Here is a 17,010-nt window from a genome sequence, read left to right as displayed (position 1 = left end):
TTCCCTTTGCTTTATGGCTATAAATATTTTAATTTTATTGAAAAATTATGTTGTCCCATACTCATAACACATACTTGCTTATATTTACTGAAGTGTTCTGGCAGAAACAGAAGTTGGAACCAAACCCATTTCACACAGTGCCAAGAACACGCTAGGCGCCATGAGCATGGGTTTAGAAGGTATTCAGGTACAAAACTCCCATTGGTTTCCAAATTAGGTAAATTTTTAAACTGAATAGTTATTCAGGAGCATATTTTCCCTTTGTTTTGAGAATTCCCCCTTCATTCTGAGCACTTTATTAACAAAAATGGTAACAATATACATGGTTACTCTGATCAGGTGAGAGAATAACTTCAGTACACACAGTACTGCAGCCTTCTGACACCACTCAGGTATTGTAGTAATGTGGGTCACAGAAGAACAGAAATCAAGCAGATTAAATCTATATCATGTATAGCTTTTCAGGCAGTTGAGTTAGGCACTTACTTAAGGAAAACAAATCCATTCTGAAATAAGCTGCCAAGCACTCATCCCCCAAAATTCCCACCCCAAATAATAAAGTTTAGTAGTGTACAATCAGAATATAACAATAGTCAGGCACTGCAATTTGAAGTCACAAGCTACACATTAGCACTTCATGTAACAAAACTTCAGTAATGGTATAACCTGAATTAGAAGCCAGTGGTGGAATTAGCATCTTTTGCTTCAACCATGTAAGTTTGGCAGGTGTTTTTTTAAATCACTGAAGAGTCTGATCCTACTATTAAGAAAAGCTAGTAGGAAATACCCATGGTAGCTTACATTTAATTTAATGTAGCAGAACTGGACATTCAGGATCTCTTCCAGTTGCAAAAAAAATCAAGCCTTTCTTTTGTTTTCAGGAAGTGTTGGATCAAGCTCTTGTCCCATATAACAAAACAATATTCAAAAGTCTGCACAAGGTAGTCTAGAAATTAAGTCCTCTGACTCTCCTCAGTCCAGCAGTTTTCTTCTAGCAGATATGGGGCTAGAGACATTCATAACAGACATCTTTTGAACTGACAGCTAAATTAAAAGCAAGCGCGCACTGTCATTCACACAGTATGATGGGATATCACATGTAGTAAGTGCCTGGCTCTCACTCCAAGGGACAAAACAATTACAAGAGCCATTGATGTGATGACTGTCTTTTATAGCATGTGATTTGGAGCATTCGTCATAGAATGCCAAAACTGGCGGTGCGTTTTCTTGGTGAAATACTGAGCACCATGTGAACAGACTTGAAAAAGGCAGATGGTAAACAGTGGAAGTACTTCTATGTATGTGTAATTTACAGTATTTTCAAATATAAAGCAAAGCTTTCAAACAGTTGAATCACAATAAGAGCTTAAGTATGATATTACCAGTTTCAGGTTCTGGCTTTATCTTGAATTTACTCAGTTGGTCTGTTTGGTCTCTGGCTAGCATAAATATTCGATGAAACTCTTCTTTCATGTCCTGGAAAATAGTTTCCAGATTCTCCCTAGAGATCAAAATTGTAAATCAGAGAGTCAACCAATTTAGCTTGTTGTGACCTTTAATCTAGTCACACCCACAAATCAGAGAGAAACTATAGTGTAAGCAACTTTTCCCAGATACCTTCTTTCTCAGCCTATGTATACATGTTTTTGTCCTCAGCAAAAGCAAACAGAAAGGAGGAAGAAAATGTTGTCAAAGAGCTCTTCAGTTCTATCATACACACATTCATTTGAGCTTAGGGCCTGACCCTGCAAGGACCCGCCCCCCCCCGAAAAATCCAGCCTTTACATTTCTTTCAGTTCCCTCAGGTATTTTGTGGAACAGCTTACCTTCCACAAGGGTACTGTTACCATCTCATTCTAGGGAAAATAAGATGCTGCTGCTGTGAACATTAATTGTTTTCCACTGTTTTCTGTGCATGTCAGACTTCGCAAGAGGAACACACAAGCGCTTACTACTGCTCCTTCCTTCTCTGTCTACCTGACATTTTTGAGAATGGGCTCATGAACTCATTCCTCCTCTGTTTTATACAGCATCACTGACTTTTCCTTTTATTTTGAGGAATTTTTTAAAATTACATCTCTTCCAGAGTATCATATGGACATCTGATATTAAGTTATCTGCACTGAGAATGGTAAAAATAGTTTTTTGTGCTACTTTGGCCAAAGGCAATATATTATTCAGTTACTGATGCAGCCATAAAATCCCATTGTGAAATTTTGATTAACTTGATGAGTAATTTATATTTCTAGGCACAGTATCATGGACTTTATAAAATAAATTTCAAGAATGAAAAGTGAAGTTTGTGACAAATTCGATTTGTGTTCTCCTTTGTGTTTTTGTATCAAAGAACTGAAAAGGTGTTTTTCTTTAATCTGGTTAAATGTTTTCCTTTTTATTGCTTATTCTTGTATAGCAATCAGGAGTGTCATAAACTGTGTTCCTACTTCTGCTGTGCTTCTCTTTTGGAAGACAAATGTCTGGGTTTAGCTCATTTGAAAAAAAAAATCTACAGAAGGAGTTAAAGTTGCTACTGTTAACACATTCTGACCATTTTCAGGTGATTTGATACAGAAATTGAAAATACTCTCAACACAAGTTTCTAATCAGAGCTTTAAAATACACATATGATTACATGAATCAATCTTAATTTGCTAGACATTTCTGATACTATAATCTTACTACTGTAAGATTACCAGAAATCTTAACCAGTCACATACCTCTTTCCAAGAAAACAGTAAAGTAAGGGAGCTATGTGAGAGGAGGGAGACAGAAGACAGGTAAAGATTTTTCATTTTTTAGATATAAATCAGTAAAGACAAGAAAAGTCTTTATCACATCACAGTCTTATTTCCTCTCTTTCTTGTCATAAAGCAGTAGTGAGTCAGACTAAAGATCAGTGTAGTTTACCTAGCCTATGTCTGAGAGTGGCCAAAAGCAGAGGCTTAGGCAAGAGTATATGACAGCAAGAATTTGTGATACTTTCCCTGAACTCTCCTAGCCTTACCTTAGAGAATCTTCTACTTAAGCTCAGCTAAATCGTTAAAAGTGGTATTTCTGCCTATCCTAGGAAAAATGCAAACTTAAGGCTTTGGTCAGTATTTTTCCCAAGACACTGGTAGCAGAAGGAATACTTGCTTAGGAAATATATTGCTTTTATTCCCTTGGTCATAGCAAGGGCTGTCTGGCTTCAGCTTACAGACAAACCTGGTTTCAAACTCTCTCATTTAGGATGTACCAGGCCAAGAATTATTTCTTCGTGCTGACTATCCGACCTCCTCCTGGCAGTGCAGCGGTTTCCTCTGCTGTGCTGCCATCAGTTAATCCGTTATGGCTGTACATTCCGGTTCTGAAGAGAGTCAATGCTTACCCAAAACCCAGCACGAACATCCACTGCAGTTTCTCACAGAGTTTAACTTGCTGCTTAACCAAGTGGCTATTTTGCTTCCTCCCAACCTATCCCTACATACTTGCAAAACCACAGCTATGATTCCACAGAGTTGCTGGCAGCTTTATTCCCACATCAGTTCTTTGACTTCTGCTGCTCCCCTCCCCTCCCGCCCCATTTTTTAAGGTATTGTGTAAAAAGAGGGAAACAGCTTGTCTTACTTAATAGCTGAAAAGACAATTAAAAGCATTTTAAATAATGCTGCAAAAGTATTTACCTTTCAAGCACAGGAGAAATACCAGAGATCCCTAGAGATAATTCAGGCTTATCTGGAACAACTTTCTTACTTTTCACCTTGAAATAAAAAAAATATTTATCACAGATTATCATACTAATTCTGCTCTTCACCTTGATATGAATAAAAATGCCATGGGATCCTTCACCTAGTTCTTCTGGAAAGTTTCAAACCAATCACAAAATGACAAAAGCAATTTTTTACTGTTTGTGTGAATTCCTGCTTTTAGTTTAACTTAGCAACTCAGTGTGGCATTCCTCGGCTCACACTCCCTTGAAAGGAAACTGGTTTCTGAAATACTGCTTGACTGTATTGGTTTCAATCATGTATAAGGTAAGATTATGTGTTGTGTATAAGCTTGTTAGTGAGGTATCCAGCTATTTTAGCTCTTAAAAATCCATTTATTCACCAAAATTTTCAATGAACACATCACAAGCCATTATGTAAAGAGTTCTAGCAGGTTTTTAAATAAGTTATTAACTTTGAGTACCACCTTGTGGTTCACTCTAGTATTACATAGTTTTAAATCTGCCAGGCATTAAGTTTTTATAATAACCGTTCATTAAGTTGCAGTTCCACTAGATCTACAGATGGCCTGGGTAGTTCATATGTGCTCCAAATCAGACTCAGAACTTGATCATATGTCTGCCAAATCAGCTGATTTCAATTATACATTCTTTATAACCACAGACCCAGAGCCTACAGCTCTGTCAAGCTGACTTATACCTAGGCAATATGGGTTACACATGCTTGCCACAGTAAGTTAAGCAATGCTTGGGACGTGCTCCTGTGCTCGTACCCATACCTACAATCCCTTTAAAACAGGTAGCTAAAACACGTTTACATCATTAGATTCACACTGATGACTACACTCTAGCTATCTCACCACAGCAGAACAGCACTCCGGATTCTACTCTACAACAAAAACAGGGTGGCAAAAAAGTTAAAAAAATCAACTCAATCTTTGTGAAAGCTTCCAACTGAAAATTATAAACCAGAAATACTAACCTGGAGTTTTCACAAATACTAAAATTTTAATGACATAAACCAAAATAATTAACACACAAACCAACCAACATGTATTTAATAGTTTGGCGTTCCTTATGTGCTTTACATACTTTAATAATTTCCTAGTAATTATATAATGCTGAAAATTAAAACCAGTTTCTTAGAATAATTAGTATAAACATGTTTGAAAGAAGTAATAATTTACAAATGTTTGGTTTTTTAATTTTATTTCTACTTGGTTGCTTATCTTACCTCCCTTTTATACACTGGCATCTGTATACCCTTTTGTGCTTCATTTAAATCTTTCAATTTGCTTTTCAAGGTTCTTATTTTATCTTCCTGGTTGGAAATAATGGATATAAGCTTCCTTTCCTTTTGATAGTTTTTGTCCTCAAGTTGCTTCAACTTCATGCTCTCACTTTCTAACTGTTCCTGAAAAATAATTTTAGAAACACCAGTACAATTAACAGAATTGAGGCTTGTGGAATATGATTATTCAGCAGTCTGGAATAAGCTAAATTAAGCTTTTGCAACATAAGCAGGGGTCAGTCTTATTTATTACATTAATAATCTTAAACTGGTAGTAAAGACTTTCCACTACACACAGATGAAACATCACAGATGATTACTCAGAAGAACTATATGTCCTGCATTTATGAAAGTCATATTAGTGTTTATAAAAAATAAAGACACTTTCTTGGTTCACTTACTGTATAATTTATGTTAACATTTTATGTGCAATATATTTTATGTATAATATATAAAATAGTATTTCATTAATTTCAATCAATCTTTAAAAAAATATGAAGAAGGTGATATTCTGCAGCTACCTTAATTTTTTCAGCAGACCCAAGAATAGAATCACAGAGTATCTCATGCTGGAAGGGACCCATAAGGGTCATCGAGCCCAACTCCCTGCTCCTTGTAGGATTACCTGAAACTAAACTGTGTGACTGAGTGTGTGACTGAGTGTGTCACACAGACATTCCTTGAACTCTGAGAGGCTTTGTGGCATGCCCCCCTTCCCTGGGGACCCGTTGCAGGGGTTTCCTGATGTCCAATCTGACCTTCCCCTGAGGCAGTTTCATTCCATTTCCTTGTGTCCTATTGCTGGTCACCAGAAGTAGATCAGCATTCCCCATCTGCTGCACCCCTTGAGGAGTTGTAGACCATGATGAGGTCACCCCTCAGCCTTCTCTTCTCCAAGCTGAACAAACCAAGTGACCTCAGCTGCCCCTCGTAAGTCATGCCCTCGAAGCCTTTCACTGTCTTGGCTGCCCTCCTCTGGACACACTCTAATAGTTTCATGTCCTTTGTATACTGAGGTGCCCAAAACTGCACACAGGACTCAGGTGGGGCTGCACCAGTGCAGCATGGAGTGGGGCAGTCGCCTCCCTTGACTGGCTAGCTCTGCTGTCCTTGATGCACCCCAGGATGCGGTTGGCCCTTTGGCTGGCAGGGCACAATGTTGGCTTGTATTCAACTTGCCATCGACCCAGATCTCTTTCTGCGGGGCTGCTCTCTAGCCTCTCAAGCCCCCATTTGTATATATAAATCGGATTACATTGCAAATATTGCAATGCTATAAAGATTTGAGAAATAAAAAGCAGTGACTGATGCCACTTTAACTATCCATCTGGTAATTAATGGAATTTTTATGTATGCGTGGGTTTTTTCTGTGGACAGAAGACAAATGTAACATTTTTAATATACACAAAGATAGTCCTTGGATAATTTTCAAGACACAACCTATGGTTAAAAACTCTGGCTATGAAAACCTTATAGTTGTCAGTTTATGAAATCAATAGAAACATTGATCTTGAACTGTGTCAAGCGTCACAAAAAGCAGTCTAAAGCCCCGTGTCTGTGTCTGCAAGAGAAGTAAGCCCAAAGGGTTAACTCTGCAAGAAGTAGTGCAAGTAAAATGCAGTGAGACAGTCTGTAGACAGGTAGCACAAGGTGAAGAGGAAAGAAAATAAGTGCTTTTCCAAGAACATTTGTTTTATTATCAAATGGGGCCTAAACAGGATCGGGTTGTGCATCTGGAGGTTAGGTAGGCAGGGGCTACTCTACTAGGTGATGACAGACCTGATGTAATGAGACACCAGGTGGTTAAGCATGGATGTGTGTATATGCAGCTGACACAAGAATTTAGGCTCAAGAAGTTATACTAGCTGAATTAAAAAAAAACAACCAACCAAACAAAAACCAGAAAAAATGGCTTTGAAGGCATTTTTTTCCCTCTTTAGTTTCAATTGTGACTTTGAATAGTAAAGCTATGGTAAGAGCTTTAGTGCAACTCCAGGCTTGGATGGTATCTCAGGGATCCAGACTAAGCTGCTTCTGCTTAGTGGGTTCAAAACAGTATCTCAAAATGAGTTGTTTCTATCTCAGCAAAACTCCTCTCTCACCATCATCTTTAGATCTTACTTATTCCATTCTTTCAACCTTTGTACTGACAAGGCATTTCTGCTTTAGGTGTTGCTAACTTCCTTAATCCTAATCCTTCTTCCATGCTTTGTCCTTCTGGCAGTTGGTATGGGTAATATACAGATAGACCTAGGACAGATCACAGAATGCTTTCTATATTCTTCTACTGTGCAATCTGTAAACATCATGGTAGATAAGAATCCAGGGAAACAGATGAAAAAAAAAAATCAACAAACAGCAAAAGAAAAAAAAAGGAGATTTTTTGATACAGTTCTAGAAAAAAAAAAACCCAAGCAAGACTACTGAAGATTTTAGGCTAAAGAACCCATACATCACCTTCTATAACTGATGCTACAGCAGCTAATTTCATTTCCTCAAATGGCACAAGAACAGTAGGAAGAATTACTGTACTGTGAGGCATAGAAAGTTCAAAGCAAGTTAAGGAAATATCTGATGAATGAGAAAAGACGATTATATCTAGTGATGTGGGAAAAAAATAACAATTTATGTTAAGAGGCAATGGAGACATGCATACCAGTATTCTTAACAGATGTGAAAATACTTCGAAGAAAGTTATAGCAGGGCCAGATGCTGGACATGATTTTGTAACTATATAACTTTTCCATGTTCTTTAAAGATTACAGTGTCACAGTAGTTATAGTGTGGGGATCTGCTTTTTGCCATTGCAGGAATGGGAAGCAGTGATATTCTACGGTGTGGATTCACAGACCCCAAGCTACCACAGAACCATTATTTGGTCACAGAGTTCCCAAACATTCCATGGTCAAATTCCATTTCCCATTTAAAAAGCCAATGGGATGCAGCTTCTCCTGTATTTTCCTTTGAAAATGATTTGCTGGAAATCCAAACAGCTAGGAAAAAAGCTTATGCCAAACACAACTCTTGGTCCTGATGAACAACTCCATCGTAAGGACAGTAAAATAGCTCTTTCACTGAGCCTGTGATACAGCATTGATCTGCACACACACGATTTAGCTGCTTGGGACTATTAGAGCTCCAAATAACATGTGGGCTTTCAAGAACTTTCAGATAACTGGGAGCACTGCAGTAATGGCCAGTAGTTCCCTTCCATTTCTCCTACATTTTCCTGCAGGAAGCAGGGACAAGGTTTAAGCAAGTCATGAGAAAAGCCACGTGGGAACTAATGTGAGAGGAACCATGTAATGTGCTGCAGTGAAGATATATCAGCACACATTGATGTAAATCATTCTTGTGCACAGTCAGGATATCACACCAGGAAAATCACTGGAGAAACAATTACAACTTTTGGCATGTTTCAATAATACAGCCCTTCATAGCTTGATGATCTTACAGCTGCTAACACTCGCTGAGTTTGGGTGTTTGCAACAATGTGGTAACATTTATAAACTGGCTGAAGTTTATAAAGCTCATGCCATGACATGTATGTCACACAGGTGACATCTGCTCAGTTAAGTACTTGGCCACACAACTTTTAAGCATGCTGGTATTAGCAGCCAGCAAAGAGGCTACATCTGTATTATCAACAGATCAATCAACAGCTTTTCATTTGGAGAGGCTTTATAGGTTCAGAGGATAATTCAAGTTTGGTTCTCAAACTCCTAATCAAAGTAGGGTCAGTTACAATGTCAGTTTGGTCTTGAATGCCCCAAGGATGAAGACTGCACCACCTCTACGGACAACCTTCTCCAATGCCGGGCTGTCTTCATAGAAGATTTCCCTTCTGTCCAGTCTGAACCTTTCATATTTCAGCTGCCCATTGCGTCTCATTCTCTTGCCATGCACCACTGTTAAGAGCCTGGCTTCATGTGCCTGATAATCCTAACACAGGTATTGGAAAGCTACTAGCTTCCCCAGAAACCATCTCTTCTCCAGCCTGGACAAGTCCAGTTTCTGCATCTTCTTCTCATGGGGTATGTATGCAAGTCCCCAGAGATGACTACTATCAATCTGCCATTCCTCTGCTTATGCGCTGCACAAAAAACAGACCTGGACATTTATTGCAGATGAAGAGTTTTCTATACCACATGCATCGTTCATTCCTTACACAGTTTCCTCCCCTTTTCCATGGCACAAGAAATTCTGATTAACAAACTTCACACTGTGTTTAGTACTGAGGTTCTTGACCCTGGAAAACATGAACATGACCATGTTTTCTTGTCACAGGTATTGACTTTAGCTTCATCTTTTATGGAATTTACAAGGATTCTGATGTCTAACTCTGTACTAAACACAGCGTGCAGAAGAAGCTTTACTCGACATCTAATCTCACTGACGTTTTCTGTTTGCTGGGCAGCTTTGGCTCTGAAACAGTAACTGGATCCACATTCTTCCTAGTTAATAAAGTTTAGCCAGGCTGTACTCAAAAACAGGCAGCAATTTGGGTCCCTCTGGTCTCCTCAATCAGGGGACTGAAAAAATCTGATAATCTGGTATATAGTATGGCACTGACCACCAAGCCAACCTGGTCCACGCACCTCTTTCAGTAAAGACGAATGTGAACAAAAAAACCCCGAAACTAAACACCAACATTTTATGACACACTGGCAACAGAATTTCACAAGAACAGGTAAAATACACAAGTATGACCACCTACTAGAAAATACAGAAAAGCTAAGTCCTCCCTCATTTTAAACCTTTGAAATTTAATCTCTAAGCACCCATTTATTATAACTAATGCAGGATTTCTATTAACTTTATTGGAGGGCAGAATATAGTCTACTGAGAAATCCCATTGGACTTAGCAAGACAGTTTCAATAGGTATTGAAAAACTTGGGAACTTTCAGCCATGGCAGAGCCTCTGAGTTTTAAGGAAGGACATATTTTGGAAGCCTGAAATTACCGGTGGAGAAGTAGAATAAAACAGTTAATGCAGTAGAGGGAAAAGGCTGTAGACATAATTTATTTGGTTTAGAACAAAATGTAGATTGATATGATTAGAAAGTACAGGCTTTCAAGTAAAATATTTGAGCTGCTAAATTTCAAGAGCTGAAAAAGCCAGCTACTGGTTTTTACTTTACTGACTTAGATACAAGACAACTATACTGGGTTAGTGACAGGATGATGGATTTTTGGTCTAACAGATGTCAAAATATGATGTCCAGGGAATAGTAAAAGAAAACAGGAGGCATTCATGATACATCCTTTAATAAATCCCCAGACCTTCTTAGTAATAGTTTCTATGTATTTATTAACTCCCAACAGATTTATCTTCCATTAAATTGTCCAATTTTCTCTTGAAGGAGGAAGTTCCACTGGTTAACTATCTACCCTGTGAAGAATCAGCTCTTTTTGCCTTTTTTTTTTTTTTTTTTCCTTTTTTAAACTTATTTCATTTATTCAGACCAAGAAGTGGGAACTCTCAGGCCAACTTGATGTGGTCTTGGTGATTTGCTACTGTTCATTTTCCCCAACTTGTTCTGTACATTCACTCCATGCAGTTTACCTTTCTGTCCATCATACATCAGAAGTTTTACATTTAAAAAATGCAAAACTTGGCAGCTGCCATAAAAGCATATGAAGCATTTATCATAATAGAATTAATTTTTCATCCTCTTCAACAGGAAGCTGGAGTTATGTGGTTCTCCTCCCCTGAGTGTATTCAGTAAAATGAGGACTTGAGACTGCTGTGTATCTCCACTCACAGCCAGCCCATGAATGACATAGCCAAGACACAGCCAGAGCTAATAGAAGTCTGCGTACCTTTGCTGTGCTGTCTGGACATCCTTGTACCACTCTTGCCAGGTTAGCGGAAGCTTACTAAGCACAGCACCAAACATTAGGGTCCTCCTTACATTGGAAGGATGATGTAAAGATATCCATGTGCCTCTGGAGAAGCCAGTATTGGTCCAGTCAAACATGTTTTCCTCAAGCTCCATGCTCTCAACAGTTAAGAATGAGCTACTACATTCCCAGTAACAGGAACACAGAGTAGGCTTGGGTCAACCTGACTGCAGGGGTTTAGACCTCTACCGATCCCCCTGAAAAGACATTATTTGTATAGCACTGTGCCTGGGTTTAAGTGCAGACAGACTGTTTAATTTACAGTTGATTCTGCAAGGAGTTATATCAGAAATATTTCTGTTCATGGCACAGATGAAGCAAAATCCAGATGAACTACCTATTGCTGAGAGGTAACTGACTACATAAAAAACTGCAGATAAAGACAAGCAACTTATATTCCATTAAGAAATAATGATTCCAGCTTCTCACACACTGCCTGTAATCTTCTGTATAGATCACATAATTTCTCTGTGTTTCTTCAGGAGAAGAGCAAGTAACACAGCTTCCTTTCTCTTACTCATATAACTGAGTTACTTAAAATTACTGTCCTTGAGCAAGCATTCAGAAACAGGAATATCAATTGCTACGCTAGATTTTATATTACAAGACAGTTCTCAAAAACACAGTAGGATCACTTAGGGTAAGAACAACGCAACTTTGTGCATCTTTGCTCAATATGCAACATCCACTCAAGGTATTTCCCATCTATTCTGCATTATTGCTGTTTAAAAAAACCAAACCAAATCAGTGTCTCCAGAGCACTGGATAGTTCACTTTCCACTAAATCATGTTTTGAGTGCAGATTCTCCATTTCTTGGAAAAATACACAGGCTGGTTGCAGTGTGAAAAGCTCTTGTGAGAGAAAGAAAATCCCTTCTTGACCACTGGTTTTAGCAGGTTAAGAAATTAAATAAGCAAGTAAGTTCCTACTAGATAATCAAAACTATTCTAGGGAGCTCATTGGCCAAACAGCGATCCCACTGGGAAGGATCAAAAACAGATGCTTAGTTCACCTAAGCAGACCTCCGTGGCACAACACTCATGCACTTCAGGTGAGGATCTTGTATTAAAAGTGCAAGACAAAGGCACCAGTAAAGATCTCACTTATCTCTTTAGGTTCTTATAGCATAATCACAGCACAAATGTGATCTTACGTTAAACGCTGCAGGTGACCATACCTTTAAGAGTTTTTCTGTTTGCTTTGCTACATTCAGTTTCTCAGAGAGCTGGCTGAAAGGTAAGTTGGAGGCTTCTATGTCTTCATGCACCAGAATGTAGGGATGCGCATTACCTTAAAAAAAAAGCAGCTGATTGTCACTATGTTTTTCCCCAGCCAGTTTCCAAGTACAAGCAAAATTAAAAGAAACTAGGCTTATATTAACTTCTTTATTTTATCTGAGCAAGCCTTCATGTTAAACAAGCAAGAGAAGCCCAAGTTCTGTGCTTAGAGACAATGCAAGACTAAACCAGCAATGAATGTTCATGTGGTCTTAAAAATAAAAGCCAACCACTTTGCTAGTATTTATGAAAACCAGGAGTGTTAGGCTAGTGTGAATAAATATTTAATGAGCATGGCAGATTAACACATGGTTACTTTGACTCTTTTCTCTTATTTGTGTAATACAGTCAAACAGTGGAAAATTATCCATCAATGGCTATTTGATTTGAAAGACAGTTACCTGCTTGTAGAGCTTTGGTTATCCAATAAGATTAACATCATGAGACTCATACAACATCAAAGACATACAACCATAGCACTCACATCTAGGATAACCTGAGCTAAACTTATTAACAGATAATTGTAAAATTACTATGTAACATTTCTGGTTTTAATTCCAGTGAATAATTTGAACCCATATTTTCATAACTTCTACTGGCTTCAGTGTAAGCAGGTTCTACATCTGAAGAAAATCTCACCGTTTCTTGAAGAGGGTAAAGAGAGACCTCAGAAGTGCTGCATTTTATAAATAGATTTTGAAACTGCACATTTGTGTTAACTCTCACATTCACAGAGAAGTATGATACTGCCTTGAGAGATGTATATTGTAAGAACTGTGGCAACAAAGTCAGAACTATTCATCAATGCAACACAGCATAAAAAGAAATAACGTGCAAACTGCAGTACATACCTCTATTAGCATTCAGAGCAGCTAACTGTGATTTCAGCTTTGCAATAATGCTGTTTTGAAACTCTATCTTTTCCTGCTGTTCACGTATTTGCTGCGTGTAGTTTTCTGTCTGCAAATATAATTTAATTAGTATTAATCCTATTGTGTTTTGACTGGGGGTCTACTATTGGATATATAAGAAGCAGCTCTGCTTTTTTAAAGTTCATTGTAGCTGTGGACCTCTGCATGAAAACCCAACTCCAGTCATCTTTGGCAAGTCCGTATTTTTGAGACTGCCCTGAATAAAGTATTATGGGAAATAAATCCTAATTATCAGTAACTCTTTCAACTGCAGCAGTTGTAAAGAATAGGATAACTTAAATACAGGATTCTTCATTCCTAGCCATAGAACGTATCAGGTTTAAATTTAGAATTTTAGTATTCTTCGGAATGCTGGTCAGTTAGTTTACCTACAGAAGGATGTGATTTTCTAACAAATAAATGATATAAATATAGGCTTTCAAAAAGATAGATTTTAAATGGAAAACAACAGCATTGCTTAGTCCATACAACAGATGTTTTGTAAATAACTTTAATTGCCTATAAACAAATTTCTGCCTGTTCCTTTGAATGTAGCTGACTTGGCTTTTTAACCTGGAAAACAGGGGGTAAGGGCGGGGGGAGGGGGAAGCAAGGAAGCAGCCCCATTCTCCATCTAGCCATACCCCATCTCATGTTCTAAACAGGGCATACAGAGCCTAATAAGACTTTCACCAAAGCGTATAAACATTGTTAGCCAGCCAGTTAATTGAACAAATGGTCAAGTGGCAGGAAGATCCTGATATTCAAAAACTATTATTTCATTAGCACATGCCTAATGTTGCAGTTATGGTAGTGCTAAAAAACAGCAAGAAAACTCCTGAAGTCCCAGCAAGGAAACTTACAGGAGTGCACTGAATTTTTTCTGCAATTAAGAATATGCCTACTACTGAACAGGTCATGACCTGGAACAAGACTAAGGCATTGTTTGCATGTCTGTTCATAGTTTATCCATACTGCTATCTAACTCTCAAATCTCAATCACATTTAAATTCCACACCCCCTCTGTCCAATGTGTTTGTCTGTAAAGCAGGCAGGAAAAACATATACAAGCAAAATTTATTTTAAAAGGCCAGGTAGTAGTTGTACTATGAGAGTTTATTTAAAAAAAAGTTATCAAAGAGCAGTACACTCCAGCAGCTATGAGACCTCATGAAGCAGAAAAATCACTGAGAACCAAATTGAAAATGTACAACAGCAATGTCTTGTCAACACTTCTGTACAGAGCACAGACATGACAGCTAAAACAGACAGAAGAGAAGATGCTTTTGACAGCCAGTGTGCACAAATTATTCCTTGAGTCAGATGGCAGCAACAAGTTACCAACTAGAAGATCTGCATGACAACCAACCATCCATCTGTATCAAACACCATCTGGCCGAGATGACTCTGGCTTCTGTGTGCTTGACATGGCTCCCAGCTCTAGAGACTGGCAAAACAAGTGGCCTATCGGTAACTTAAGTAGTAAACTGTTAACAACAGAATGGTGGACAATCCAACAATGTGTGAAGGCCACACAATGAACAGAGGAAGTTACTAGAGTAAAGCACTGTGCAAAGGTCATTAAAAAAACCAGGAGTTTGGTTAAGAAACCTGAAAAACACCACAAAAAAAATCCCTAACTAATTATAGTATCAACTCCTCTTGAAAAAATAATTTTGTTCTCTTCTGAAACCATGAATTCAAACGACTGAAAGTTTGATTACGACAAAGATTTGAAGTGGTAGTAAACCTTTATGAAAGGCTTTCAGTTTTAATTTCTGAACCAGAGAAAATGCAGAGAAATCTTGCAAGTATTTAGCTCACATAACACCGATGATCTCACACACTTCTCTGGTTTTCTTCCATAGATGTTAGAAGGGCTATCTGACCTTGTGCTCGATGTCTTGTTTTTTGGGCCAAAGTTTCTTTTATGTGCTGTCAGATGACCCAGGAGTATTAACGTGACTGGTTTTCCTTCAAGTAATTAATTGTCCATCATAAGAAACAGAATTTAAAAGACTCCCAAACGTTCTAAAATGTGTGCCTTTTAAGTTAGCTGCAATTTCAGCACAAAATGGATTGACACGCTACTTGTACTTGCTAAGTACAGAAAACAATACAGATTTGCACCAGCACTGCTGCAACAGGCTGTGAATGGAGATAAGACTGCACAGTGGATGATTGCACACGACTGACTCGATACCTGTTCTGCAGTGCCATGGCTAGTTTATTTTGCCGTGCAGGGGGATGGCAAGACTGTGCCCCGATATCAGAATATTCTCTAGTAGACCTTTCCTCACTCCCAATTCCACTACTGACATAACTTGCCACTGAGTATGGCTCATCTGCCCCTTAAAGTCCCAGCCTACCCGTTCTATGGAAGTATCAGAAAGTCCTGTAGCACCAAAAGCATTCAAGCCTTCCTGTAACAGAGGTTCCATTGCTGGGCAGAACACACGTGACAAAGTTAGTATGACAAAGCTCCAGACGGATAGCTTTGCAGCATGTTGGCACACATGATGAGAAGTCCTAGCAGAGTTTTGGCTGAAGTAATGTATTCTACAACAGACTGAGTAAAAATTCAAGGCGATCCTTACAGGTCAAAATGCCTCCAGAATCTTTCTGTTACTTCATAATTAAAGAATAATTGTACAGATGATTTTTTTTTTTTTAAATCAATACTTACACTAATAATTTTAAGGTAAGTTTGCTGTGAATGTTTCACCACACAAACTGTGTTGTCCTAATGCCTTGCACAGTGCTTAACATATTAGTCTTTGACCTTTACACCAAGTAAAATAGTAATTCATACAACACATCGTCCTATTAACAAAAAACCAATTTAATTTAAGGTATTTACATTAATAATTTAAAAAGTAAGTTTTTAATAAAGCAAATTAAATTTCAAAAGTACTTCATTAAAGCTAGGTAAATTTTCTATTTATCTTTGCTGTTTACATTAAAAGACTTCATTAATCCTCCAAAACAGACAACATTTTTCTCACCTTTAAAACCACAAAAAAATTAAAGGTCAAAACCCTGAAACCCACCTACTACATCCACAGCCTAATGAGTTACTCTGCAGTGTACTGGCCTGGTTTGATAATGGCAAGTTCCAACTTTAACAGATGCACTGGAATGCACGCAGCTAAAGTGAAACTGAAATCTGCATGTACCACAACCCTCCACGGGAAGGATGGCCTCAGAGATACAATTCAGAACCCAACACGTACTTTTAGCTGTAGTTCTTTCACAGCATGGTCCCTATCCATGCATGCTTGTCGATAGGCTTCATAGGCTTTGTTAAGCTGCTCTCCAATGTTTTTGTCCATAATTCCCAATGTTGTTTCATCACTGAAAAGATGGTCAAGTTAACAGACCTGAAAAGTAATCAGAAGGAAAAGGAGATAATGCTAAGAAACAGAAGTATGTAATTAAAACCATATATAACATGACTTGTATTAATATAAAATTCAAGTAAATGTTCAAACATACGGCACATTTTATTCACATAATAGTTTGAACTATAGCTTTGCTCACCTCAACATTTGATTTTGTCCAAGGATAGGTTTAAACAAAAGCCAAATAGAAGCAGATTAACTCTGAATCAAATTCTGGATGTACAGAATGTATAAACATAAGTGTAGTTACAGTGTTTGAGGACTGAGACTTGAAATTGGTGCAGACCACCTGATTTTATGACATTTCCAACAGTTTAACATTTACTCAGTTGTGAAATAACAGATAGCATTAAAAACCAAACCAAACCTCAGCTTATGACATTAAGTAATAAAAAGATAAAAGGTCAATAACATTGTCACACAGACCTATCCCAGTCTATGCCATATTTGAAAATGCCTACACAAGCAACACTACCAGACAAATTACAGCCTTTCTATGTAAAAATCAGTAACACTAA

The 17,010-nt window shown here is 38.0% G+C and overlaps 1 protein-coding gene across 1 annotated transcript in view; it reads right to left on the bottom strand.

The window, feature by feature from the left end:
• The window catches only part of TANK (TRAF family member-associated NFKB activator), a 21,969-nt gene extending 5,499 nt beyond the window's left edge, over positions 1–16,470 (bottom strand). The window contains exons 1-6 of the mRNA XM_010151839.1: positions 16,325–16,470; positions 13,032–13,140; positions 12,081–12,193; positions 4,941–5,120; positions 3,663–3,739; positions 1,383–1,501 (exon numbers count right to left, since the gene is read on the bottom strand). Coding sequence (XP_010150141.1) covers positions 1,383–1,501; positions 3,663–3,739; positions 4,941–5,120; positions 12,081–12,193; positions 13,032–13,140; positions 16,325–16,423 — 697 coding nt within the window. The 5' untranslated portion in view covers positions 16,424–16,470. The remainder of the gene's footprint in view (positions 1–1,382; positions 1,502–3,662; positions 3,740–4,940; positions 5,121–12,080; positions 12,194–13,031; positions 13,141–16,324) is intronic.
• Between the last annotated feature and the right edge of the window lie 540 nt (positions 16,471–17,010).

This window comes from Eurypyga helias, unplaced genomic scaffold (assembly GCF_000690775.1).
Source record: "Eurypyga helias isolate BGI_N326 unplaced genomic scaffold, ASM69077v1 scaffold15955, whole genome shotgun sequence".
In the NCBI taxonomy this organism is placed as follows: Eukaryota; Metazoa; Chordata; class Aves; order Eurypygiformes; family Eurypygidae; genus Eurypyga; species Eurypyga helias.
This window is presented reverse-complemented; position numbering and strand designations above follow the sequence as displayed.